Below are 26,931 nucleotides of genomic sequence, written 5' to 3' on the forward strand. Positions count from 1 at the left end.
TTTTATTTTTCTAATAAGACTAAATTTATTCAATACCCTAGAGTAAAGTTTTGATTATAAGTATCCAACAGTATAAAAAGTACAAAACAGATCTGTAGATTTCTAATATATTAATACAAAGTGCATGACTACATACAGTACATCCTACAGGCAGAGAGTGGAGGGGGAGAAGGCTGTGGTTGAGGTCTAGTAATAAATAAATAAATACAGAAGTAGAGATGATCCATCAAAGTATATTCTACCACCAATACTGCAGCCAAAATGTACAAAAAAAAAAAAAAATCCCATGTCAAAGTAACGCAGGAGAATGGTAATGGCTGGACTCTGTATTACACCAGGGTTGTGGAGAAATGGCCCACTCATTGGGCTGTCTGTGCACGTGGTAGCTTGTACTAGGTAGGTTTTTCCTAAAAGGAAGAAATACACAATGTAAAACTATAGGATGCCACAAACTGTGGCTTCTCCTTGTTGTGAAACTCTAAAAGACTTTTTAAAATCCAGTTTCTAAAATAATCATGAGGAACAGAATACTAAGGCAGCCACGTATACCTCCTCTACGAGGTCTCAAGTGGCACTACTGTTTTTCCTGAACTCTGAGAAGAGGCAATTAGACAACTTCAGTTGGGTTCCACTGAGAAGCCAACCGAATCATTGAGATCTAGAGGTGTGGAGCTCCATTCAGTTTCTTGATGTTAAGAAGCCAACCCAACCCACCAACTTAGCCTCAACACACAACTCTTCTCTTCTAGTCAACTTTAAATAGTGAGAGGAAAACAACGAAGGAACAAAACCCCAAACCCTAATAAGGTCTATGACAAGGCAAGAACTACTCTATAGATAAAACCTCCACAAAGGTCAACTGAGGTAATCCAGAGCTAGAACTGAATCATGTGGATTTCAGTGAATCCCCGACAGTCGTGTTAACACCAATGTCAATTATTTACATACTGTAAGCCCTCTAAGAAACGTGTCCCAAGCAGCATCAACTGTGCCCCATGCATCCCCAGGACTCACACATTCTGATGAAGTGGTTTCTAACCACGTGCTCTCTACTTTGTGGTCATGCTTTGGGACTATCCCTAGTCAACCTTGCCCATCCTAGAGGCAAGGCCTTCCCCAGAAGGAGATCTGGTTCTGTTTTACAAGATCCACATAAAGTCTTTTATCAATATGAAGATAAAGGGAGGCGACACGGTGCTACTTGTGTGTTCAGAAATTGTTTCCTCCTTCAAGCTATTTGCAGAAAGCTCAGTCTGTCCTGCTTAATAATCAGTAGTACAGGTCTGACTCATTAGGACCTGGCAACGCCTTAGCATTTACAAATTTTAACTACCTTCTAGGGGCAGGTCATGCTACTGAGTTATGACAAATTATCATGAGGGAAAACAAGTGTAGCCAGCCATTTAAAAATGCCCCAACCACTGCCTCTCCACAGAAAGACTAAACTACATATGGTTTATCACACAACAAATCCCATCTCTGTCCCCTGAAATTCCCCTAATTCCATTCATTAGAGGGGATTTAAAAAAAAAAAAAAAAAAAGACTTAAAGAGCACTTTACAGCAGCATTCAGCTTTCCTATGAAATACTCAGCATCTTAAATATTATGTACACTTCTTTTTCTTGCAGTAAGCTAGAGACTGGCTTCAGAGTTTGTTGGATGAAGGGTAAGGACAGTAACCCATTAAAAACTATTCTAGAAAATGTCTTTTGGCAGAATAGCAGGTATCCAAGTTAAAAATAGGAGGGTCAGTTTGTTTTGTGGTCTTTTCAAAGTTTAAAACGCTCTTTGCTCCCTTCTAAATGAACCTCAGTCACCACTCCTGAGTGGAGATGGGCAGAGGTGCCGGCCCCTGCTCCTCGGGCTTCTCGGCAGCTGCTTTCTTACTGCTGCAGCAAGGCTTGAAGAGATGAGTGTCGATGAGGACTTCCCCAAAACGGCCTTTATAGATGATCCCACAACATATTTTCTGTCTAAAAAGAAAGAGAAAAAAATGGAGAACAAAATATATTACAAACATGCATTTTCTGAAGTTGGCTCCCCTCTTCATGTAGGATCCAACTAAGTCAAGCTTGGCAGTAGGGTCTCCTTTACCCTAAGCCATCTCTGCAGCCCCATAGATTCTCTTCTCTTGAAGCACTTTTTGGTTAGATCTTTTTAGCAAATTCCACTCTTCCCTGAATCTCTCCACATCTTTTTTTCCATTTCGATTTCCTTTATGTCTATGCTCATGTTTAGGATTTCCGTATTTTATCAATCTTGGATACTCATCAGATTATTTATAAAAATAAGCTTGCTTATCCCACCTCTACTTCTTAAAAGCAGTCATCGTTTGTCCACACATCTTTATTTTGTGTGCATGGCGTGTGTGTGTGTGTGTGTGTGTGTGTGTGTGTGTGTGTGTGTGGGTGTGTGGGTGTGGGTGGGTGGGTGTGTGGGTGTACACATGTACATGTCTGCAGAGACTAGAGATCAACAATAGCAGTCTTCCTCACTGCTCCACACTTTATTTTTTGAGGCAACACCTCACCGCTTTAGTTAGACTTATTGGTCATACATAGCAAAGGCCTGGGATCCTCTCCCTTCCCCCTGCTGAGAATCAACCTCAAGCCCACTTGTATTATACTGTCATTTCCATTTATATGGGTTGGTTTCTATTACTGTGTTCTGGCTGATGTAATTTTACTGTCTCTTTAATTTTTAAACTATCTTGTATAGAATATACTTTACTGCTTGCTAGAGTACTAAGTGGTCTTTCAATAGCTAGCTTTGAGTATCTTAACTAAAACTATAATCACTATAACCACTAATTAATTTGGGTTTGGGCAGAGCTAGATACATACTGAACCTAGGTCCTTACACATATTAACTAGTAAACTTATGAGCCCAGCCATGATCTAGCATATTACTTCACTTTCTCTGTTCCACTTTTTTTGTCTTTATTTTCCAGTTTGGCCATCTTTTATATGGGTTAATTTATGCTAATTCAGCTACTGGCTTTCCTTACTCTTTAAAATTCTAGTTACTCAGTATATTTTATTTAGCTTGCATCTTTAATACCTCAGACGAATTAATTAGCCCTTGCCCTTTATTTTATTTTTTATATAGCTATCTTTGTGTGTATAAAGGTGGTCACTGAGGCCAAAGGATATCAAATTAGCTAAGGCTGCAGTTATAGGCAGTTCTGTTAGCTGCCAGACAAGGGTGCTAGGAGCTGAACTCAGGTCCTCTCTAAAAGCACCAACTGCTCTCAATTGAAACATGCTTTTTTTTTAAAAATATTTATTTATTTATTTATTTATTTATTTATTTATTTATTTATTTATTATATGTAAGTACACTGTAGCTGTCTTCAGACATTCCAGAAGAGGGTGTCAGATCTTATTACGGATGGTTGTGAGCCACCATGTGGTTGCTGGGATTTGAACTCAGGACCTTTGGAAGAGCAGTCAGTGCTCTTACCCGCTGAGCCATCTCGCCAGCCCTGAAACATGCTTTTAACCACCAAGCAAGCTCATCAGCTCTTCTTCATTTTAAACTTCTACAATTATATTTGGGGGTGGGGAGGGTCTTCAAGACAAAGCTCTGTAAGACTAGGCAGGCCTCAGAGAACCGCCTGCCTCCCAAGTGTGGCATGCATCACAACCATGCCCAGATTATAGTTATATATTTTTTGAGGTATTTCACTAAATTCACCTCAATATTTACCACTTTTTCCATTCCTTAATCTGAGATCTCTGTCTCTGAGTGTCAGCGTGTAATGAGGTTACTTTCCAGTCAAAATAATTTCGTTTTGAAGCAGAGTATGCAACCCAGGGCTGCTTCAAATCCATGATCCTCCTTCCTCAATGGGCTATGGGCATGTGACATCAGGCTTGGCTCTTGTCAATTACGCACTTGTTCATAAAGTGTTATTTGGTGTTTTGTTTTTGTTTTTAGCTAAATGTAATTTAGGCTGATCTAGACTCACTATGTAGAACAGAGTGACCTCTGCATCGCAAGTGCAGGGATTTAAAGGCCTCTATGCCTGGCTCAGAACTAGTATCTCTTGGCCAACTGAAGACATATATACTGTTTTCTGGCTTGCTTTATGCATGTTTCTAAAGATTCGACTTTGTTTCTTAGTTGTTCCTGTGAAAGTAGTATTATTTTGTCTATACTTCCTGCACTGTTTTCCATCTTACAGTTCTCAGCACATCTACAGAAAACATCTTTTTTAGTTTTTTTGTTTGTTTGTTTTTTCGAGACAGGGTTTCTATGTGTAGCCCTGGCTGGCCTTGAACTAAGAAATCCACCTGCCTCTGCCTCCCGAGTACTGTAATTAAAGGCGTGCACCACCACGCCCAGCTACAGAAAACATCTGTTTTTTGGTTCTAGGAAGTCTAATTTTTCTTTGAAAATATTTCTCTTTTAAAATTGTCTTTTTGGTCTTTAATCCACTTTGCATCTAGTCCAAGTGTTCCCCATTACTAATGACAGCTGTAACTGCCAACTTGGCATAATCTAGAATAGAACTGAGGTGGGAAAACAACCTAGATTCTGCCACCCACAGTGGGCTGAGCATAGGCACACATAGGTTGACACATGTCCCCTTCCCTTGACAGTGATGTGATGTACCTGGTTCTCTCAGGCTTCTATTGCTGTGTCTCCCCCTGGGTGATGGACTACTATGAAACTGTGAGCCAAAATAAACCCTTCCTTTCCTTTCCCCAAGTATTTTATCATCGCAAGTAAAAAGGAAACCAAGGCACTGTCAGAATTTAAGTACCCTGATGGATTTCTTACGTTGATTTTTTTTTTAACAGAAAGAACACGCACAATCCACAGTCTGCTAAGTTCCTGCTAATGCCACCAGTTACCTGTCAATACTCTCAACTGCTACACACATAGAAAATGCCGCAGCCAGTGGCTGAGATAGGCTGGTGACTATAAACAGATTTCTCTTTTGCTTTTACCTTTTCCAGTAGGTAAGATCTAAGAAGGAAAAAACCGGAGTTCTATTAGAGCTGGAAGCCATCTCTGTATCTGAGCCCTCATCTGACTGGTTACTGTAGCATGGAGACTGGGCTGGAGAGGCACTTGAGGTGGTACTGTGAGCATCAGAGTCTGCATTTAAAAAAAAGAGAAGACATTTCAGCTGCATCATGGCAACACCAAAGTCCAGGTGCTGCCCCATCTCTAGCAGGGGAAAAAAACTTAAGGAAAGAGATAATTTACTAGCTTAGAGCTACAACAGCATGTTTGCACCATGTATTTATATGCCAAAAAATAAAGCAGGTACAGCCAGAGCTATGTAGAGACCTGATGTCAAAACAAGCAAGCAAGCAAACAAACAATGAATGAATAAATAAATAAATAAATGCCAGAAATTAAGCCTTTTTGGTTGATAGATATTATGCTAGACTGTAAAAGATTACACGCACCACTTAGATTTCTCATCTATCCAGGACATGGATAGAACAAATGGTCCTCTAACCTAGAGGAACAATTATTAGACATTTACTAAGCACTAAGACCTAATAAATTTTGTGGGTGTGCACGCACAGATGTGTATACACCTTTGAAGACCACAGTTATCTGATGCCCTGGAGCTGGAGTTAGAAAGACAGTTATTATCCACCAGAAAAGGGTGGTTGGTTTTCTGGGCATCCAGCTTCGGTTCCCTAGAAGAGCAGTTGCCTGCTGACTCATCTCCTCAGCCTTATTAAAACACTTTTCTGCAGTGCTTACAAGGACAAGCAGTACAGTTTAGTAGTGATGTGCTTCCCTGGCACACATCACATTACAAGGATGAGAAAAGGTTACAAACCTAAGGATCTCACAGATGCCTCTTAATAAATACTTACATAAATAAAATCAAACTCCTAAACTGAAGTATCCCTTGTGTTATTAGTATGCTAATTCACTTTAATAAAGGGTATTCAATTTCCTAAAAACACAATCTTCAAGAGCATCACACCTTAAAGGAATAAATCTAGCATGATACTTAAACCTCCCAAAAACACCAGCAGGGAGGGTCATGAGCCCAAGTGATTAGTGTTTTTTGAACCATTTGAAATTTCGATAGGTACCATTCTTTCAACATTTAAAAGCAGCAATATCCTTAGATTTAATCTAAGACCTTACAACACTAAGATATAATTACATACAATGAAGAACTGAAATTGTAAGTCTTAATCACTGAGGATCAATCAGTTAGGCACAAAGGCAGATGGACAACAAGTCAAGCCTCGTGCTTCTCAGAATCAGGACCTCCAAAATTCCTAGCAATTTTAACTTATCTTTATTGTAGTATGACTCACTAAATGCATAAAAAAGAGACAACAACCTGATCATTCTACCTGCTGTGAACTACATTATTAATATGAAATACTCTTGTGTTTAACCCAGCAGTTATACCTCAGGGTGAAACAGGTATTATGTAGTGGTAAGAGGCTGCTTCCCTCCTAAGAATCCAAAGTCTAAACTGAATATGTAGATAACAACAACCTCTATCAACCTATATGAACCTAGTGTGCATTTGACTTTCACATTCTATCCCCTATACAACACGTGTGTCTTACACATGAAAGGTCAGAAACTGTTTTTCTCTATGTGAGTTATGATTTCTAAAGTTTCTTTCCAAAAGTAACTTTTTGGTTGCATGCTGTGTCCACCAATTTGCTGCCCTTATGTAAAAAATACAGTAAGTTAGCAGCACACAGTCTAAAGACACAGCCTTAGTATGACTTGAAATAGTAGCTACCTACTTTAAGTACTGTGTGTATGTGTATGTGTGTGTATTTGAGAGAGAGAGAGAGAGAGAGAGAGAGAGAGAGAGAATGAATGAATATGAATTTGTTGAGTTTTGTCCAGACTATACCGAGGCAGGGTCTCTCACTGAACCTAATGCTCAGTGCTAGCCACCTTGTCCCAGGTATAATTTATTGTTGGCTCATGACTACTGTGGTCACAAGCAGACATGTCTGCCCAGTTTTTTGTTGTTGCAGCATGCATGCATGCATGCAGTGTGTGTGTGTGTGTGTGTGTGTGTGTAGGCATACACATTCTATAGCACATAAGCCATAGGATAACTTATGTGAATGGTTCTCTCCTAATATGTTGGTCCTGGGCAATCAGAACTCTGGTTGTCAGGCCTGGACAACAACCACCTTTCCAGTGAGCTCTTCGAAGACCTCCACCCAGGTTTTATGTGGGTGTGGGGCTCTGACTCCAGCTGGTCCTCATGTTTTTGCAGCAAGCTCCTCATCCACTCCAGGATCTCCCAAGCCCCTTTAGTTAACAACCAAGTCAATAGTGCCTTCCAAAGGCTAAAGTAAGACGCCAAAACAGGAAGTGGGAATCTACCTCATACTTAACAGACAATATGCAGAAAACGGAATCACCCAGCCCTAGTCAAAAATAAAACACTAAAACATCACTCTCAGTACAGTGTTCAACAGCAAACTTACTGTGGCGTTTAAATTCCTTCTGCAGTTTGCTGATCTGGTTGCTTTTCATCCTGTTTCCAGATAGAGTTTTCACTTTCTTTGGTTTCAATGTTGTCTTTAGACTAGGGCCTGCTCTTGCATCTACCACCTGGAAGAAAATACTGAATATTTAATACCACTTAGGCCCATGCTTACCTGAGAACCAGTTTTATGCTCATGAGTAACTTTATCAATTACAGAAGCATTTTCTCTCCCTTGTCTGGCATAGCATGGTTCTACTTAGGCCTTCAAAGTAAAAAGAGAGTCATCACCTTCAAATAAATACCACATGTGTGATTTTTCTCAGATAAGCTATTTAAGAAAAGCTTATTTATTTTATATATTAAGATCACGAGCCATAAGAATCCTACTGTAGGATTCTTAACACTATCAAAAGATAACAGCACTGTGTTGTGTAAAGAAAAATGTCTGCCTATCTAAGAAAATTATATATAAAGCAAATTTCATAAACCCTGGCCAGAGATGGTGGCTCACACCTGTAATCCTGATTCCTGGGAGGCATCAGAAGTTCAAAGTTGTCACCTGTCATACTGGGAGCTGGAGGCTAGCCAGGGACACATGAGACTTTGTCTTAATAAATCAAAAAACAAAACAAACATTTGAAAAAAACAGCTAATATTATAAAAGAATTTAACAAAATTCTAGACTAGGGGACTCTGAACACCACAGCTTTATTCTTGCATGCCTCAATCCCTGGCGCACACACACGTACACACACACAGACACACACACACACACATTATTTGGGGATAGAAAAATGGCACAGGGATTAAAAACATTTGCTGTTGGGGGCTGGTGAGATGGCTCAGTGGGTAAGAGCACCCGACTGCTCTTCTGAAGGTCCAGAGTTCAAATCCCAGCAACCACATGGTGGCTCACAACCATCCGTAATGAAATCTGACTCCTTCTTCTGGAGTGTCTGAAGACAGCGACAGTGTACTTACATATAATAAATAAATAAATAAATAAATAAATAAATAAATAAATAAAATCTTTAAAAAAGAAAATTTGCTGTTTCTTGCAGAAGCGAGTTTAGTTCACAATGTTCACCTAACTCCAGTACCAGGAGATCCAATATTTTCTTTTGGCCTCTGCAGGCACCAAGGACATGTTGTATATTACATGTAGACAAACACTCATACATATTAAAATAAAAACATCTTTTAAAAAAATAAAAAGTGGGCTGGTGAGATGGCTCAGTGGGTAAGAACACCCGACTGCTCTTCCGAAGGTTCAGAGTTCAAATCCCAGCAACCACATGGAGCTGTAACGAGATCTGGCTCCCTCTTCTGGTCTGAAGACAGCTATAGTGTACTTACATATAAAAAAATAAATGAATCTTTAAAAAATAAATAAAAATAAAAAGTGTTGCTCATGTCATCTAAGTTAAATTATGAGAGGTCTGCTTCCCAGCGGACTAGACAGCCATGCCTAGCACCAGGTAGTTCACGACTGCCTGCAATTTCAGCTCCAAGGGGTCCCATAGTCCCCTCTGGTTCACTCACACAGGTGGAATACACACAGAAGTAGATATAATTTTACAAAACTGCAAATATATCTAAAAAGACCTATTATGAAAATTCTAGTGACAGGAGCAAAAAGGCCAACAAAATCCACATCTACATTGCTGACTTGATCACAGCATAAATATAGAACAGCACCATCTAGCTTTTTCTTTTATAGGCACCATCTCATTTAGGCCCTAGAGTATCTCTATGGACAGCTAAAAGCTTTATAACCTGCCAGAAGTCTACAACTAGCAAACAGTAAACACAAAAGGCAAACAAGACTAAATTTGTGCGTCATGAGTTCAAAGCAGCATGCCACTCTTGAAGGTGAAGAGGAACTGTGTCTAAATCAGAATTACTACTAGTCTAGGAAATGCCACGCCAGGCTAGTGGTTTTCTTTATTCTTTTAGCCTTTTCTATCCCGGTGATACAGAATTTCCTAAATTGGGGATGGTGATATTAACATTGTTTTAGATAGAAAAAGATGAACTAACGTGATTCCAGTTTTTTTTTGATCCTGCCGGCAACTTCTTCCATCTTTTCACAAGCAGCACACAGGCATTACAGATGTCTCCTGAGCGAGTCTCATGCAACCTGACAGGAAATCAACAAGTCATCATGCTTTGCATTCGTGAGGACTCTGTGTGGAGACTTCTCTTGGAGAAAAACACATCCATTTATGGTTCATAAATGCAACTTCTGCCGATCCTAACATAGTCTTTCCATTGTTTCTCTAGTACATTTCAGATATAAAATTAATGTTCTGGTAGTGGTCCTACACCCACGTTTAAGTGAGTAGCACTAAGTGGATTCAGTAGCATCTTAAAAGAATTAAAAACAAACTATGTATTTTATGTATTGGTTTTAGACAGGACTTCACTAAGCAACCCTGGCTGTCCTGGAACTCAATTTGTAGACTGGTCTGGCCTCATAGACATCTGCCTGTCTCTGCCTCCACAGTGCTGGGATTAAAGGCATGTACCATGGGAAGGAGGGAGGGAGGGAGGGAGAGAGAGAGAGAGAGAGAGAGAGAGAGAGGAAATGAAGGAACTTAGGCAGTTGAAGTTGGGAGAGTGGTAGAAAGGATAAGGATAGATTTGATGAAAACATGAATAAAGAAACAAACTTCTTAATTTAAAAAATTAGCTTAAAGAAACCCAATCAATCAAATCAATGTATTCCAATTAAAAAATCTTTAAGCCAGATGTAGTAGTGCATGCCACCACTAACAGCCAGCACTTGGGAGGCAGGGACAGATGAATCTCTTGAGTTCAAAGCCAGCCTGGTCTGTATAGTGAGTTCCAGAACAGTCAAAGCTGCACAGTGAGAGCCTGCCTTAAAAGAGGGGGGAGGAGGGCTGGAGAGATGGCTCAGCGGTTAAGAGCACTGACTGATCTTCCGAAGGTCCTAAGTTCAACTCCCAGCAATCACCATCTGTAAGGAGATCTGGCGCCCCCTTCTGGAGTGTCTGAAGACAGCTACAATGTACTTACATATAATAAATAAATAAGTCTTGAAAAAGAGTGGGGAGGAGGTGGCTAGAGATGAGATGAGATGATTCAGCGGTTAGTTGGGAGCACTGACTGCTCTCTTCTAAAGGACCCGAGTTCACGCAGTCCACAACTATCTGTAACTCCAGTTCCAGGGCACCTGACACCCTCACAGAGACATGCATGCAGGTAAAAACCAATGTACATAAAACAAAATTAGTAAAAGTATTTTTAAAATTAAATTCACTTAGTTTTTATGTATGTATATCAGTGTGTGTGTGCCATGCGCCATGGAGAACAGGATCTCCTCAAACTGGAATTACAGAGCTGTCATGTGGGTGCTGGGAACTGAACTAGGGTCCCTGGAAATGCAACATGTGTTCCTAATTGTTGAGCCATTTCTCCAGCCCAAGTGCTCTACATACATATATATAATATACTTAGGAGCAGGAGAATTTCTAGAAACTCACAACCAAGTAGCCTGGCCTAAGAAGCAGAAAATACATAAAATAATCACCTGTATGCCAAGGATCAACACTCACGATTGCCCCAACCCCCAACATGAATCCCACAGCACATGCAAGCACTCAAACGTGTACATGCACCAGGCAGTAGTGGCACACGATTTTAATCCCAGCAGTTGAGGCAGAGGCAGGCGAGTTTCTGAGTTTGAAGCGAGCTTGGTCTACAGAGAGATGCAGGGCAACCAGGGTTATACGCACCCTTTTCCTGAAACAAACAAAATCAAAACAAAAAACAAAAAGGAAAGGTACATATGCACTCAATCAAACAAACCAAAATCAATGTCTGTCTCATCAAGTGCAGGTGTGCACATGTAGCTTTTACTATGAAAAATGGTTCAGTATTCAATATTTTATTCAAGTATCTCTTGGAAAGTTAACATACCCTGTTAAGTTTCAGGGCAGAATATTTAAGTATACTACTACCATCCTCCTCAGCAAGTTAAACGATAACTGTTTTCAAATACAATGCAGAGCCGGGCGGTGGTGACGCATGCCTTTAATCCCAGCACTCGGGAGGCAGAGGCAGGTGGATTTCTGAGTTCGAGGCCAGCCTGGTCTACAAAGTGAGTTCCAGGACCGCCAGGGCTATACAGAGAAACCCTGTCTCGAAAAAACCAAAAAAAAAAAAAAAAACAATGCAGAAAGAATACAGGAGGACCACTCCTGGTCAGAGAATAAGGATACATTTTTAAAATACACTTTTAGGAACAAAAGGGTTTGTCCAGCTAAAACCATAAAGAGGCAGAGTAAGCAGTCAGTACTAACTCATTTTAAGAACATGAAATCCTTAATACCCAGGTATTAGAAACTAGTGGTTTTAATTATTAGCACATTGCTCCCTTTTCATTGCTCCCATTGCTTTTCATGGAATTATCTCCACATTTTTCTAAAACTATTTTTCCCTGTAAGAATGGAACATAATTAATCTTACCCAAAACAGCTCTGGAAGTCCTTTTCGTAACGTTTACTGTCCGTGAACCGGGAGCTGGAGGACTTGGCTCTGCATATACAGCAGCCCTCTATACTTCGGTACATCTTTGGCTTGTGAAAACCAAACATCTTTTCTTCTGGTTCAAAGCTGTAAAGACAAGGGGATTGAGGTCAATAAGAAGAAACCATGCAAGGACTTTTCTCTACTCCATAGCACAGGGAATTTTATAAAAAAAAAAAAAAAAAAACCAAGTCAAACAAACTGAAGAAGGCGCCCCAGATCTACTACTCTGTATACAAAGTATACAGAAAAGTGTTCACTAGGAGGCATCCACTACCTCCTTTGCTTTGCTAATTCTGCAAATACTCTAGAAAGGGGATAGCATTATCAACTTATAATATATGGCTACCTGTGGCACCTAGCAGCATATATAAGCCGTTCTGGGCTCCAGGCTCTCTCAGTATCACAAATATCTGTATTACCCAGTCCTTCTCACCTCCCCTTTTACCCTAAACTCCCTCAAGCGCCCTCCCTCCAGCTACTCATCCTTCTTAGAACCCAGCTATTGTCACTGTGCTCTCTCTATTCTCTAACTCTGGTTATTTTCACTTCTCTCTCAGAGAGCCCTGGCCATGTGCAGTCTACTGTTCTCTCTCTGCTCTGGACTCTTTCAGATGCCACTGGCCGTTCTTACTCTCATATCTGTAATAAAAACCGTAACCATATCATGGAGCAGTCGTGTTTGCAGTTTCTCACATACCCCACACGCCATTAAGATTGAGCATAAAACTTTAGTTACAATAATCTTGGTATTTTGTGCCTTTAAGTTAATCTAATTCCCTGCTAGGAAAGTGTGTGCATTCACCATGACCACTCTGTCCCTAGGGAACAAGAAGCCACATATACATCAACCTCAGGGGGTAACAGCACTGACTGTTCTTCTAAAGGTTCTGAGTTCAAATCCCAGCAACCATATGGTGGCTCACAACCATCCATAATGAGATCTGATACCTGATACCCTCTTCTGGAGTGTCTGAAGACAGCTACAGTGTACTTACATATGATAAATAAATAAATCTTAAAAAAAAAAAAGACAGTGAATGCTCAATGTGGTGGCACATGCCTATAATCCCAGCACTAGGGAAGCTGAGGCAGGAGGACCACTGTGACTCCAAGGTGTGGGTGGAGGGACAATAAACAATGCTAACTTAAACCCCAATGGACCAACCAGACAGAGAATGTGTGGACCAATTACCACAAAGGCATCATACAAAGCAAGAAAAAAGGACAATTTCCTTTGTATAGCCACAGAACCATCTTTATGTTATTTTAGAAATAAAAGGGGGGTTGGGAGTGTTGACATCAGAGGGGAGCTTCTTCTCAAAAAAGAAGGGGAAAGGGAATGGGGGAGAACTTTCATGAGGGGGTACTGGGAGGAGAGGAAGGGCTAGCATTGGGTCGTTAAGGGAATATATATACATGAATGAAATGTCTGAGCAACAAAGCTTCCTTTCTGCTACTAGATTATCTTTTGCCCGAGTCCAGTGTTGTTCAGTAAGCCACAAAAGGTACAATTAAAGAGGTTCAGAAGGAACCTCTTTCCAGGGGCACGTGTATCATTTTTTGGAGATTGAAGAAAGTCTGAAAATAATGACTTAGAAAAAAAATTCTTCCTCCTCCTGAGTGCTAGGATCAAAGTCATGCAAAAGTGGATGAGTAAGATCAGTAACACACTTTAATTATTAAGTCTAAGCTAACAGCTACCTGTAAAATCTGTTAAGACAGAAAGAAACTAAGTAGCTGGAACATTAGATAGTATAAGGAAAGTGAGAACAGTGCTACATAATACACAAAACTAAAGGACAAGACTTGCAAAGATGAGATTTGTTTTTCTTAAACTGAACTCATGGAAAAACTATCAAGAAATGTCCTTGCAAGCAAATGCCACTTTGGCTACATAGTATCAAATGACAGACTCAAGAAAGTAGACAAAGTAGTTCTTGATTGTGCATATTTCTGTTTCTTCTCTAAACACCCTGGCCATCAAGGTCAAAAGTCTGCAGTTCCTCTTACAATCATCAATAGCACTAGGAAATTTCAGCCTCCTCCTGAGCAAGGACAAAGGAAGTACACACAGCAAAGCGCTCTCCAAATCTACCCTCACTCCCCTTCCTTCCTTGCAAAAAAACACCATGTCAAAACTACAGGGCACTCAGACTATCTGTGTAAGCTGTGAGACACGCCCTCAAGACTGGATCCAGGAGAAGCCAGGTTGGTCATTTACCATACTGACAAGCTGTGAAGAAATGCTATGGCCACTGTTTGACAGTGAGACTTTTTTTTTTAACCAACAAGTCATTGTCAATCTTTAACTTTCTTGGTGAGGACAAACACAATAGTAACCCACCAGCCCCTGTCAAGTGGCTTTTAACAATCCACCAGGGTCCTGCGGCCTGGCTTTTGCTAGAAAAAGGATTGAGTGGGAGCAGAGACCCAGGGTCCAGCCTCTTCTAGACTGCTATGAGAAATGAAGCACTACTCAAAGAGCACCCAGGAAGTCTTTGATTGGATGGACTTAACCCTATTAAAGCCCCTCTGAGCTGCCCTTAAGAGGAACCTGGGAACCTACAGCAAACACTTTGTTTACAGCGACCTAAGTCCCACCTCTGTCAAACAGTAAGTGGTTCCTGTGAAACTGTCTCACTTGCTCAAATCGCTTGGCCAGCCAGCTAGCTATGCATCGTATCTGTACTGGCAAGCATCCTCACCACGCCATTCTGCACCAGATGCATTCACCTGCTTCTGACTGAGCTTAAGTCAGATGCATCTCACAGCAGAGAAGACCCCACACAATCTCATTTGCGTGTATGTGTTTAAGGGACTTAGAAACAAAGTAAAAACTCTGAAAGGACTTTAAAAGTGCAATTTCTTCCCTAAAGGTACAGATAGAGGGGGTGGTGACAAACTGAGTATCTAAACCCACAGAACTATATGCATAGCCAAGAATAAATTTTATGACACACAAACTGTGTCTCAAAGTCATAAATGCATGCAGACCAGAAACCACAAGCTATGATTTCTCAATTTATTATCCACAATAAATAGTTAATATGTAATAACATATCCATTCAACATATACACTCCTTTCTTTAACTTCCTTGTATAAATATCGTATTTGCATTGATATCAAAGTATGGCTATTTTGTTACAAAGTGAATGTCTCATAAAATTATAGAGGATGAATGACTATAAACACTATGCTCTATTAATAAAATCAGAGGTACTATTAGAACAACAAAAGAGGTGAGCTAATCTTCCATATGAAAGATTAAGGGCTAAGTTGGAATGATGGCTCAGGATTCTTACTCTTGGTCTCAGGATCCACATGGGTGAGCTCATAACCTCCTATAATTTCTGCTCCAGGGCATCCAAAACTCTGCTGGCCTCCACTACATACTCATGCACACAACACCCCCCCCCACACACACACACACACAATCTTAATCACAGTACACGGAATTCAGGCAAGCTTGGACCATATGAGATCCTATGTAAAATAAGAAAAGAGCCCACAAAAATGGCTGAACACTTAGGTGCGCTTGTTGCTAGAAGACACAGGTTCAATTCCTAGTATACACATGGTGACCCACAACCATCTAACACCCTCTCTTGGCCTCTTTGGGCACCAGAACACATGTGGTACATAGACACAAATGCACACAAAATACACATAAGACATAAGAAAAGCAAAAACAAAAAAAGCATCCTTTATATTCACTTTCTTGGTGTCTCAAAAATTGAAAGAAAGAAAAAAAAAAAGGATCAGTGTATGGGGAAGGCAACTGTGGAAGTCAGAAAGAAGACAGCCCTGTAACAGCCCAAGAAGCAGACAGAACTTTCAAGCAAAAACAGAAAAAAGAACCAGGGCCCTCCCCCACTCCAGCCCCAGGCAGAATTAAGAATTCTAGTAAAGGGGTTGGGGATTTAACTCAGTGGTAGAGTGCTTGCCTAGCAAGCGCAAGGCCCTGGGTTTGGCCCTCAGCTCTGGAAAATAAAAAATTAAAATTAAAAAGAAATCTAGTAAAAAGCTATTCCTTGCACCTGACATGGTGACCCTCTTCTATTCCTACTTAATTATCTGAATTCCCTGCTTATCGCCACAATGAAGTGTTATGCTGGAGCCTGCTGTAATACTTTTGCTTTTAAGAAGTCATAAAAAGTAAGTAAATAATAAAATAAATAGAAAATAGTGGTATCCTCGCTTTATCCTATTCCACAGGTTAGTATTACACCACATCCCAGTAACCATTATATTATCACACCTTCATTCACTTCAAGGATTTTTTTTTCCATTTTTTATTAGGTATTTAGCTCATTTACATTTCCAATGCTATACCAAAAGTCCCCCATACCCACCCACCCCCACTCCCCTACCCACCCACTCCCCCTTTTTGGCCCTGGCGTTACCCTGTACTGGGGCATATAAAGTTTGTGTGTCCAATGGGCCTCTCTTTCCAGTGATGGCCGACTAGGCCATCTTTTGATACATATGCAGCTAGAGTCAAGAGCTCCGGGATACTGGTTAGTTCATAATGTTGTTCCGCCTATAGGGTTGCAGATCCCTTTTAGCTCCTTGGGTACTTTCTCTAGCTCCTCCATTGGGAGCCCCAAGGATCTTAAAAAGCAGAGAGCTTGAGTAAATTTCTTAAAATCAAAACAGGTGGAAAAAGATACCTACCTGTTAGACACTCCACTCCCCTGCAGATACTACAGAATAGATAGAATGAGAACACCTTTATAAAGCAGCAAAGGACACAGCTATGGAAAAAACAAAAGGAACTAAGAAAAATCCCAAGCCAACTTTGAAATAAAGACAGAAAAGGAAAATGTAAAGTCAACATGAAAACCCACTGATGACCACATGGTATGGGGATTCCCAAGTAGCTGCACTTGCTAATGGTAGTATCTGAATTAACTGTGAGCTGCTATCTGTAACCACCTGTGCTCACAGGACCCAACAAACAAAGTGTAACTGGAGTAACACCCTCCATAAAGGGTCAAGAGAAGAAGCTTCGTGTATCTCCCACTGCCAGACCATTTGGCTGCAGAACTCAATGAAAGCCACTCACTGATCAGCGCTCAGGGAGAGAAGGAGACCAGTAAGGCATTACTGTTTCCTCCCCTCTCCTAGATACCTGCCTACTCCCTGCATTAAAGCTTCCAAATTTACCTGGAGTGCTGAATCTCAGAGGTAGTTCCCACTTGTTTGCCAAGAGCTCCAAACATATATCCTATCTCTGAGAAACCATATGCTGAAGTATTTTTAACTGTAGTTGCATTTGGCAGAGCCTAATACTAACAAGAAAGACATCTTAACTCATAAACAAGTCTACTGAGATAGCAAAGGTTAAAAATTAAATCACAAACCCAGGCCTCTGAAGTTTAGATGATTAAAAAAAATGCTCTTAGGGAGACTCAGTGGTTAAGAGCACTTGCTGCTCTTTCAGAGGAAGGCTTCCACGGGTACTTGAATTTATGCACATACCCAAATCCATAAACCCATTTAGAAATAACTAAAAGTAAAATCTTTTGGAAAAAAGAGAAAGAACTGCTTCTAGTCGAGCACGATGGCACATGCCTTTGATTAAAGGCACTCAGAGGCAGAGGCAGGTGGATATCTGTGAGTCCAAGGATCCTGGTCTACAGAGCAAGTCCTAGGACAACCAGGGTTATACAGAAAAACCTTGTCTCAAAACACAAGAAAAACAAAAAATTGATTCTGGTTGCATTGGCCCTTCAGTAACATTAAAGTGAAATCTCAGTTCTTGACAAGAATATGAAAAATTCTGGGATACATTTTTCCTTTCAATTTGTTACAATCTGCACATAAACTGAAATACAAAGTTTTCTATTCCTAGAATATATCCTGGGTATTCGACTGAGTGTTTTCTTCAGGAAAATGCAGGAATGACAGATACACACCTGGCCCAAACTTCAGGTGCATTCTTAAACTTCATCTCATCTTAAAATAGGGCCTGGTATTCAGCAAGCATTCTTTACTGACAGCTGCTTTTTGTGGTGGTAAGGATGGACCAGGACTTGTGTATCCACTATGCTGTACTTCTAACTCAACTGACAGTTTTGTTTTAAGGCCAGCTCCTCTCCCACCACTCTCCCTCAACATCATATTCTACCATTAGTTTGGACTAGTCCACTCTCAGGAAATTCTCAAACATCCTTGACCAGATCCAATCTCCTCCTTTTGTGACTACCAACCATTCCAACCTTGAAATGCCCCAAACTGATGATAACAGTGCCCCTACAAATCTGCTCTTCCTTGGTTATGATCCACGGCCATAGATAAAAATCTGAAAAATTAACTGATTGCTTCTCACTCTGTCCATGGCCCTCCATCACATCTCAAAGGCCCTTAGATAGTCTGCTGCTTTATTTACTTCTCTGTCTATCTTGGAGACTATCTTCTACAACTCAAATATTAATCATCCTTCCAGGGTACCAACTCTGGCTGCAGGATAAGCTCTGAACTCCTTGGCAATGAATTCAAAGCTTTTCAGAATCTAGTCCTGCCTACCAACTGCTCCCACCTTGTAATACTGGTATTCCAAGAGAGCCAAATCAAGATTTCACAACTAGCCACTCCAGGACTCAGGCTGATATTCTGTCTGAGATGGCTTCTTTTCTATCCCTCACTAGGAAAATTTTATTCATAAAACTTTTCCACACCTTCATTCTTTCAAAACTCACTTAATCTTTATTCATGTGTATGGGTTTCTACACGTGTGGACATATTGCTGTGTGTGGGCCCAGTGGCGGTCAGGGAGAGCATAACTGGTTCCCTATGGAGCTGTGTCGTATGCATTAAGATCTGAACTTGGGTCCTCTGAAATTCATGCACATATCTTTGAGCTACCTCACCAAGCCCCTCATCACTACAGTTTTATTGTTTTGTTTAGTTGATTGTTGAAGATAGGATTTCTGGTTAGCCCTTTCTATCCTTGAACTCTTGAACAATCACCTGACCCTGTCTCCACAGAGTTAGGATTAAGGATGTGCACCACCACCAATCAGCTCAATTTTATTGTTTTGAGGCTGTCACATGTTCAGGAGGTCCTGAAACTCACCATATAACTGAAGATGACCTCAAATTCTTGATTCTCCCCCTACATCTCCCAGTCTGGGATTACAGGACTGTGCTACAAAGCCTAGCTCTTTTACACGTTTATTTAATAAAATGCTTAACAAATAGGATCCCTCTTATTGCTTAACTTTGGCCAGGTGGTGGTGGCAGCACACAACTTTTTCTTTTTTTAAAAGATTTATTTTATTTAGCCGGGTGTGGTGGCGCACGCCTTTAATCCCAGCACTCAGGAGGCAGAGGCAGGTGGATTTCTGAGTTCGAGGCCAGTCTGGTCTACAAAGTGAGTTCCAGGACAGCCAGGGCTACACAGAGAAACCCTGTCTCGAAAAACCAAAAAAAAAAAAAAAAAAAAAAAAGACTTATTTTATGAGTACCCTGACACTCTCTTCAGACACAGCAGAAGGGGGCAGCAGATCCCATTACAGATAGTTGTAAGCCTCCTTGTGGGTGTAGAAAGCAGAAGCAAATGGATCTCTGAATTCAAGTTCAGCTTGGTCTATAGAACAAGTTCCAGGATGGCCAAAGCTACACAGTGTGTGTGTGTGTGTGTGTGTGTCTCGATAAACCAAAACACACACACAAAAAATTAACCCTGGCAGATCAGGAAGTCATACATTACACCCAGGTACTAACCCTATACCCAAAAATGGGCATGCATTTACTACCAAAAAAGCAGGATAGCAAAGATGAACATAAAGGCAGAGACTAGAAAAATAACTATATTATTATAAAGAAAATAATAATTTATAATAAGAATAATAAAAATGTGAAGACTACAGACATTGCTTAGCAGTTTAAAGCAATTATTGCTCTTCCAGGAGACCCAAGTTTAATTCCTAGCACCCACATGGAGGCTCAAAACTATCTATTAGCTTCAGTTCTAGGAGATCTGAAATCATCTTCTGGCCTTTGCAAGAACCAGACACATACTTGGTGCACATACATACATGCAGGTAAAACATTTATACACATAAAATAAGTGAACAAAAAGATTGTAAGTTTCCAAAAGTAACTTTCTAATCTATGGGTTCCTGTAGTTTAAAAAAATAAAAGTTTAAATATTTCCAGAAAATGTAAATGAAATGAATTACTAAGAAGATTAATGGTAAACAATTTTTATAGCAAATAGTACAAAAATATTACTATTTCAAGAGGGGGAAAATGAGAAGAAATGAGCCTACTTCAACCTAGCATTCATTAACATTAACCAGATAAAAATGTCAAACCCAATCAAACTTTTAATAGATGGAAACAAAATACACAACTAGAAATGAGTTATTTTAGCTCAGGTTTCAACTTTTGTACTACGACAAAATAAATCTGTAACAGCCACTAACTATCTGTGACCTTTGCATTCCTGGTGGAGAAAGAAAGCCTTCTCGCCTTGGAAACAAATGCCTTTCTTTTTGAACTAGATTTAAAAGATTACTTCTACAATACTAGAATTCTTAGTTGCAGAAACAATTTGAAAGAAAGAAAACAGATTTGAGAACCAAATGACATCAAGAATTTCCTACTTAAATCTGCAAGGACTCAAAAGTGAGGGACCCCAGGGTGGCACCGCAGAGAAACCAGGAACAAAGCAGTGACATTTACTAGGTCTTCACCGGACTTTTTGGTGTAAAATGGTTGAATCAGATCTGGAATGACAAACAGAAGTTGAGGGCAGTGTCTTCCCAGAACTGGTTTCTGATGGTGGGGGAAGGGGCCACAACACACTCACTCACTCTTTTCATTCAGCATTCACTGTTTCTCTGGGCAAAGCAACTGACCCTCGTCTCAGTGTTATCTTCTGTAAGATGTCCACTTCCCAACCCTGAGGACAGCAGCCACTTACTTTCACATTTCAGTCGTTTTCAACCCTGTGAAATTAGGTATTACTACCATTATCAAAGTGAATCAAAAGAATTGCAGCTTCCCACCGGAGGCATTCTTTCTTTTGAGATGGGGTCCCTCTGTGAAACCCTGGCTGACTCAAACTCAGAGACCCATCCCACTTGCTTGCAGGCCCCTTTTACAGGTGTCACACTAAGCATTCTGAACAATTAAGTATGGCTTGAGAATTGTGTTACCGTTCTTCCCAGTCAGTCAGTCTTGTCTTATCATCTCCGGAGAAAGGGAAAATGATTTCTTTTAAAGAATTGTTTTTAGGTACTTAGGAAATAGTTCAAACCTTAAAAAGATTTCTTTTATTTTTATTTATTTATTTATTTATTTATTTATTTATTTATTTTTTTGGTTTTTTCAAGACAGGGTTTCTCTGTGTAGCCCTGGCTGTCCTGAAACTCACTTTGTAGACCAGGCTGGCCTCGAACTCAGAAATCCACCTGCCTCTGCTGGGATTAAAGGCGTGCACCACCATGCTCGGCTCTTCTTTTATTTTTAATTACCTGTATGTATGTCAATGTAGGTGTGTGCACAAGTGTCAGAGTGCCCAAAGAGGCCAGGAGAGGGCGTTTGGTCTTCTGCAGCTTACAGGTGGTTATGGAACACCTGGCATGAGTGCTGGGATCCCATTATCAAGATTTTAGGAAGAGCAGCAAGCAACCCCAAAGGACATATTTCTAAAGCTTGGCATAGGAAATTAATTGTCCTCAAAGCAGCCTTAAGAAGTTGGCTTCAGATTTTTTCCCATTGAGGCTGGAGGAATGGCTCAGCAGTTAAGATTGATAGCTGTTCTTCAGGACCCTGGTTCTATTCCCAGCACCCACATGGCAGCTCACAATTCCAGTTCCAGGGGATCTGGCACCCTCACACAGACATACATAAAGGCAAAATGCCAACACACATTAATTAATCTTCAGAGAGAGAAAGAGAGATCAAAACAAGAGAAAAATATTTTCCCATTTAAAAGTTTATTTTAGTTGGCTGGCAGTGGCATGGGCCTTTAATCCCAAGCATTTGGAAGGCAGAGGCAGAGGCAGGTGGATCTCCAAATTCAAGACCAGTCTGGTCTAAAAAGTGATTTGTAGGACAACCAAGGCTACAATGGAACCCCTGTCTTGGGGAGGGGGGTGGCATTTTATACCTGTGGAGGCAGCTCAGTGGTACAACACTTATCTAACAGGTGCTATATCATGGGGTTCAAAACAAGCATAGCAAGTTTTGAGGGTGGGCATTTAAAACAGGGCTGGCAAGATGACTCAGCCAATGAAGCCTGACCACCTACCTGAATTTGATCCCTAAATTCATGTGGTTGAGGTGACTATCCCCAATAGTCACCTGGCCTCATATATGAAGATACACACACACAGATGTTCTTTAAAATCTCCAGCCACCCACAAAAATAAAAGAAGGCAGTGAAGACCTTGCTTTTCTTTCTCTCTTAACTCATTCAAATCTCTCTTAGAAACATCATTTGATAATAACAGAATCATTTAGTTCTACATGTGTGTATAGACTTTCCTAGGAAGCTGAAGTCTTGCAGTAAGTAGTCTACTTAAAAACAAAACAATGTTTGCAAAGTACCTCATGTTATTTTCACATGTCCCTGGAGTCACCCAAAGGAAAGCCAAGGTTGTAATATCCAAGGTTTTTAATTTTCTTGACACACTCTCTATTCACTTCAAAAATTATTATTTCCCAGTCAAGGCCACATCTAGATGAAAACAAGCTAACTGAAACACAGGATTAATTGTGAAAGTCGCAACAGATATGGTGTTGCTGGGCTGGATGTCTAGACTGCAAGCAAACCCCAAATACCAAAGAAGCATCCATGTGTCAAACGAGCATAATTTTTGAGCTATGCCTGGAGCCACATACCAAAAAGTTAGCTTGAAAAAAGTGTAAGAGGGTAAGTAGAAGGTCAGTCCCAGTTCCCAGGAATTGTGAAACTAGCAAGGGCTCCCTACACTGGCAACTTCTCCCAGCATCCTTTATCTCGGAAAGGCCCTACTCCCCAGATGCAGCAGTTCTCAAGGTTATCTAAGATTTATCTGAGTCCTGCATACTTTAAGGTCAAAACACAAAACATCCTCAGAATACTTTAAATGCATTTATGCTTTGCGGGGACTCAAAAAACGAACCCCAGACTTTCGCGTTCAGTTTTGCAGCACAAAAACCATTAAAATGATTTTCAAGTCTGACAAACTTCAGTTCAAAAGCAGATGTTTTCCGGACACTGCTAGAAACAAGTTTTACGTCCACCTCTCACTAAAAAAGTTGCCGGATCCTTCTTTAGAAAGCATTAAGAGAAGACCAAGAGCCTACTTGAAACGAACTCCTAACATGGAGGGGGAGGGGGGACACGGTGCACGTCTGGCTCGTAGTCATTCTTCACCTGCAATAAGGAAAGGTGAGAAGAAAAATAACAAGAGGCGGACTGGGGTGCTGGTTACCAGAACTGCTCCGTCTTAAAAGCCGCCCAACCCAACCTGCCCTGCGCCTCGCCGGTCGCCCCACGTGTAAACACACAAAGGCTGCACGCACCCCCAGTTCCTCAGTCTCCACTTCCAAGAGGGGCAAGAGCCGGCGCCCCGAAACTTCCCCGCGTGTAGTCGGAGGTCCTGGGTAGGGCGCGGAGCTCCACTCCTGGAGGGAGCCCAGCGCTCCGGGGTCCCCGGGCACCACGCGCCATCCGCCGCCCTCACCTGCGCTGGAACAACGGCCCGCGCCCCGCCGGCGCCGCCCGAAGGCCGCGCCTCTGCTCCCGGGCCGCTCCGCACGCTCGGCCTGACGTAATTCAAACATGGCAACAGTTCCACTTCAAAGGCGGATGCACGGACCTCCCAGACGCGGCCTCCCGTGCCTCGGAGCCCCGGCCACGCGTGCGTCCCGCCGAGCAGCGCTCCGTCGCTCCGCATGGGTGACCCGCAGGCCGAGGCGCCCCCACGGACACAGCCTCGCTGAGCCGCCGCTGAAGTTTCCGAGAGGACCTAAGGGACAAAAGCCGCCCCGCGCCCCGCCCGGCCCGCGCCGCTCGGGCACACGCGGCCCTTTGTTGTCCGGCGGCATCGGCGACGTCGGGGCGACCCGGACCCGCGCCCGGGGACCCACGCGAGCTCGGGTATCCTGAGCCACTGGTCCCTGGGGCCAAACTTTTGCGGAGTCCCGGATGAGAAACGCCCAGAGGTCCCCGCCGCCGTGCATATGCTGCGAGTTGGCGACTTTCGCTGTGCTTTGGAAACTGGCAAGACGCCATCACCAGGAAATCACATTGTCCTGCTCCCGACAGCCCCGACGGCGACCGCAGCCCGCGGCTCACTCCGAGCTGGACACTGAGATGTAGCACGGTCGCGGCCCTAAGCACGTGGCTTGTCAGGTGAAGCACACACAACAAAAAGGGAAAAAAAAAAAAAAAAAAAGAGTTGGGTGCCTCAAGCAGCGGACCGCGCCGCCGCCTTCATCCGCACTGTTTGGTGCCGCGGGCCACGGCCACCCCTCCCGTGTCGCCCGCACCCACGCTACAGGTGACCAGACGGACAGCGAACTTTGGGCTGCAGAGACCACTCGGCACCGGCCGAGTGCAAAGACCGCGTGCTGCGCGCTCATTGTCGCAGCCGCGTCCCTGCGGACTTCTCCAACAACGCCACGCCGCGTGCGTCGCGCCATCCCGGCGCTGGCCCTCACCAGCTGCCTTCAGCCTGTGTGGCCGCCGGCTCCAGGAACTGGCAAGTTAGTTTCCGAGCTCCGGCTTTGTTGTTCACCCGCGTGCAAACACCGTCGCGAGCGCCGGGGTAGCGCAACACGCGGGTGCACGCGGAGCCCAAGCCCCTGGCCAGAGCAGAGCCCACACGGGATCTGCGACCCCGACCCTGCTCTCCGGGTCTGCAGGAAACACTACGACCTAGAAAAGTCATTGTCACTTTCAGCGTGGATGCAAGTCCGCCGCAGCTCGTTCGTTTCCACGCTGCACTCACTTTCCCCACACCCTGACTTTCGGTTTACCTCAAATATCCTCCTCAATTAAGAAGCGCATCTCCAACGCCTCTGTACAAAAGAATCTGGAGTCCGGAGAGCACGAGGGCAGCGCTCCCCGCAATGCCATCTCCAAGACAAAACTTCCTGTGTGTTTGTGTATGGGAAGGACGGAGGAGGCGGGGGAGGTAAAGGGAGGAAAGAAAAAAAAAAAATCACAGAAAACAAAACCTCGGAGACAGTTTTGCACCGATGTCCGGACTAGAATCACTCACCTTCCACGCGCAGCAGCGTCCCCACGGTGCAAACTGCACCAGGCCAACCTCCTGCAAGCACTCCCTCCGCCAGCGCCGAGTCCAGAAAGATTGTCTCCAGCAGTTCTTCAGTTGCTACCGCGAACGGAGGTATAGATTCCGCTTTCCCTCTGCGCAGGCGCGGCTCCCGGGACCAAATTCTCTTGAATCGAGCTGATTTGCATACGGGCGCGTGCGCGCCGCGGGCTGGGCGGGGAGAGGGCAGGGCGTCCGCGCGCGTTCCCGCGGCCTCTATTGTCCTTTTAAGGGGAGAAGCGGCGAGGCGCGGGAAACGCGGCGGCCCGCGGGGACGGGGGCGGGTCCTGCCTACTCCGCAACGTCACGTAAACAAACGCCCTCCCCAGCCCCCGGGGGAAAAGGAGGCGACGCGGGGGCGTGGCAGGACGCGAAAGGTGTAAAGGTGAGCGTTGTCCTCACCGAATGGCACCCCTTAGGAAGCTACTGAGCTTGGAAAGTTCTGGAAGCTGCTTTTGCAGCATTCGCGCACCTATGCCCAGTTTCTGGCTTGAGGTGGCAGAGAAAGTTGTCGTGGAACCACTCAGTTTGTACTTGTTCCTGCCTTTCCTAAACTCTGTTTGAAGGTGAGCTTTACATTTTGTCTTTCAGGGCCTGCCTGGCTTGTGAGACTGCTCAACTGGTACTTTCAAGTCTGATCACCTGAAGGCAATAACCAACTTCTGCAAATTCGCCCCGCGCACCACATGCACACACAAATTAAAATTTCAATTCTCCAACAGAGTTTTCGTTCTTTGGGGCTTTGATGATAAATTGTTTAATAAAGTCGCATTTTGAAATGGTCCATTCAGTAATTCCGTCTTGTCCCTCTCAAACATGACCCAACCCATAACTGAGTGGTTTTGCTTTGCTCACTTGAACTGAAGTTTTCAAGCCTCTGCGAATTTCATGGTGGTAATTACCGTGGGAATGGTGCCACTTTCTGAAAACACACAAATCCTCCAGCCGTGAAGAGCTCCTCTGCCCAGAAAAACCACTTGTGAGGGGAGAAAGTGGAAGCAAAATACACACTATTCCTTGTGGAATATACGATAATCGAACATCAAAATGTTTCTAAAGAAAACCTAAAAGGGAGGTGATTGTAGAAGAAAGGGAGTAATCTAGAGAAAACAAAGAATAGGGAGGTTCCAGACAATGAGGAGGGAGGAAAAAGGAGGAAGACGCTTAAGTAACTTTTCAGATGAAAAAGTAAGAAATGAAAATATAATTGTGATACTCCTTAAGCCCAGCGACCCATAACACCTGGTTCAGTGATCCTGGGAGGATAGGTAGGAAAGAGAATGTTTTTTCACCAAAACTTGATACTGGTCCTTTGCTGCAAAGTATGGAAACCAACTATAAAAACAAACAAAAAAAAAAAAGACAAGATTCACTGCTTTTGCTGTATGCAGATTCAAACAAATATTTCTGAAATGCTACTTTAATTCAATAGCCAATTCCTAAAACACAGTTTAAACCTACTTGTGAAGACCTCAACGTTTTTTTTTTTTAAAGTTCTGTAACACTCTTCCTGTAAAGGAGTAAAATAAATAAACCTGACAACTGTCACTAAAATACAACTCTTAAAGGCAAAGATTTTTCCCTTATGTTTGTATTCAGGCACCTAAAACAATGCTCACCACATGATGGATTCTTAGTAACT

General features: G+C 42.5%; 1 protein-coding gene and 1 long non-coding RNA gene across 6 annotated transcripts, besides 2 other annotated features; one reads left to right on the forward strand and one right to left on the reverse strand.

Annotated features, from left to right (window-relative positions):
- Positions 1-25,414, reverse strand: Sinhcaf (SIN3-HDAC complex associated factor). Of its 5 annotated transcripts, none has more exons than NM_019643.4 (6): positions 25,236-25,414; positions 11,946-12,092; positions 9,495-9,594; positions 7,453-7,579; positions 4,957-5,107; positions 1-1,974 (listed from the first exon to the last, which is right to left on the reverse strand). In NM_019643.4, the coding sequence occupies exons 2-6, from the start codon at positions 12,071-12,073 to the stop codon at positions 1,815-1,817; spliced, it is 666 nt and encodes a 221-aa protein (NP_062617.2). In that variant the 5' UTR covers positions 12,074-12,092; positions 25,236-25,414; the 3' UTR covers positions 1-1,814. The 5 variants fall into 5 exon arrangements, with proteins under 5 accessions (NP_062617.2, XP_006507137.1, XP_006507138.1 ...); XM_006507074.4 differs by lacking the exon at positions 25,236-25,414 and adding an exon at positions 24,991-25,108; XM_006507075.3 differs by lacking the exon at positions 25,236-25,414 and adding an exon at positions 23,694-24,354.
- 3010003L21Rik (RIKEN cDNA 3010003L21 gene) lies at positions 23,801-26,073 on the forward strand. The gene is made up of 2 exons (NR_144294.1): positions 23,801-25,364; positions 25,881-26,073. It is a non-coding gene; the product is annotated as an RIKEN cDNA 3010003L21 gene (long non-coding RNA).
- Positions 25,577-25,611: an enhancer, noted in NCBI's record as "m1b fragment". NCBI's record gives its function as "high activity enhancer in undifferentiated mouse and human ES cells" and the evidence as "EXISTENCE:reporter gene assay evidence [ECO:0000049][PMID:17784790]".
- Positions 25,592-25,598: a transcriptional cis regulatory region, noted in NCBI's record as "motif 1b; binds an ES cell factor". NCBI's record gives its function as "necessary for full enhancer activity in ES cells" and the evidence as "EXISTENCE:site-directed mutagenesis evidence [ECO:0005528][PMID:17784790]".
- Positions 26,074-26,931: the final 858 nt, after the last annotated feature.

This window comes from Mus musculus, chromosome 6 (assembly GCF_000001635.26).
Source record: "Mus musculus strain C57BL/6J chromosome 6, GRCm38.p6 C57BL/6J".
In the NCBI taxonomy this organism is placed as follows: Eukaryota; Metazoa; Chordata; class Mammalia; order Rodentia; family Muridae; genus Mus; species Mus musculus.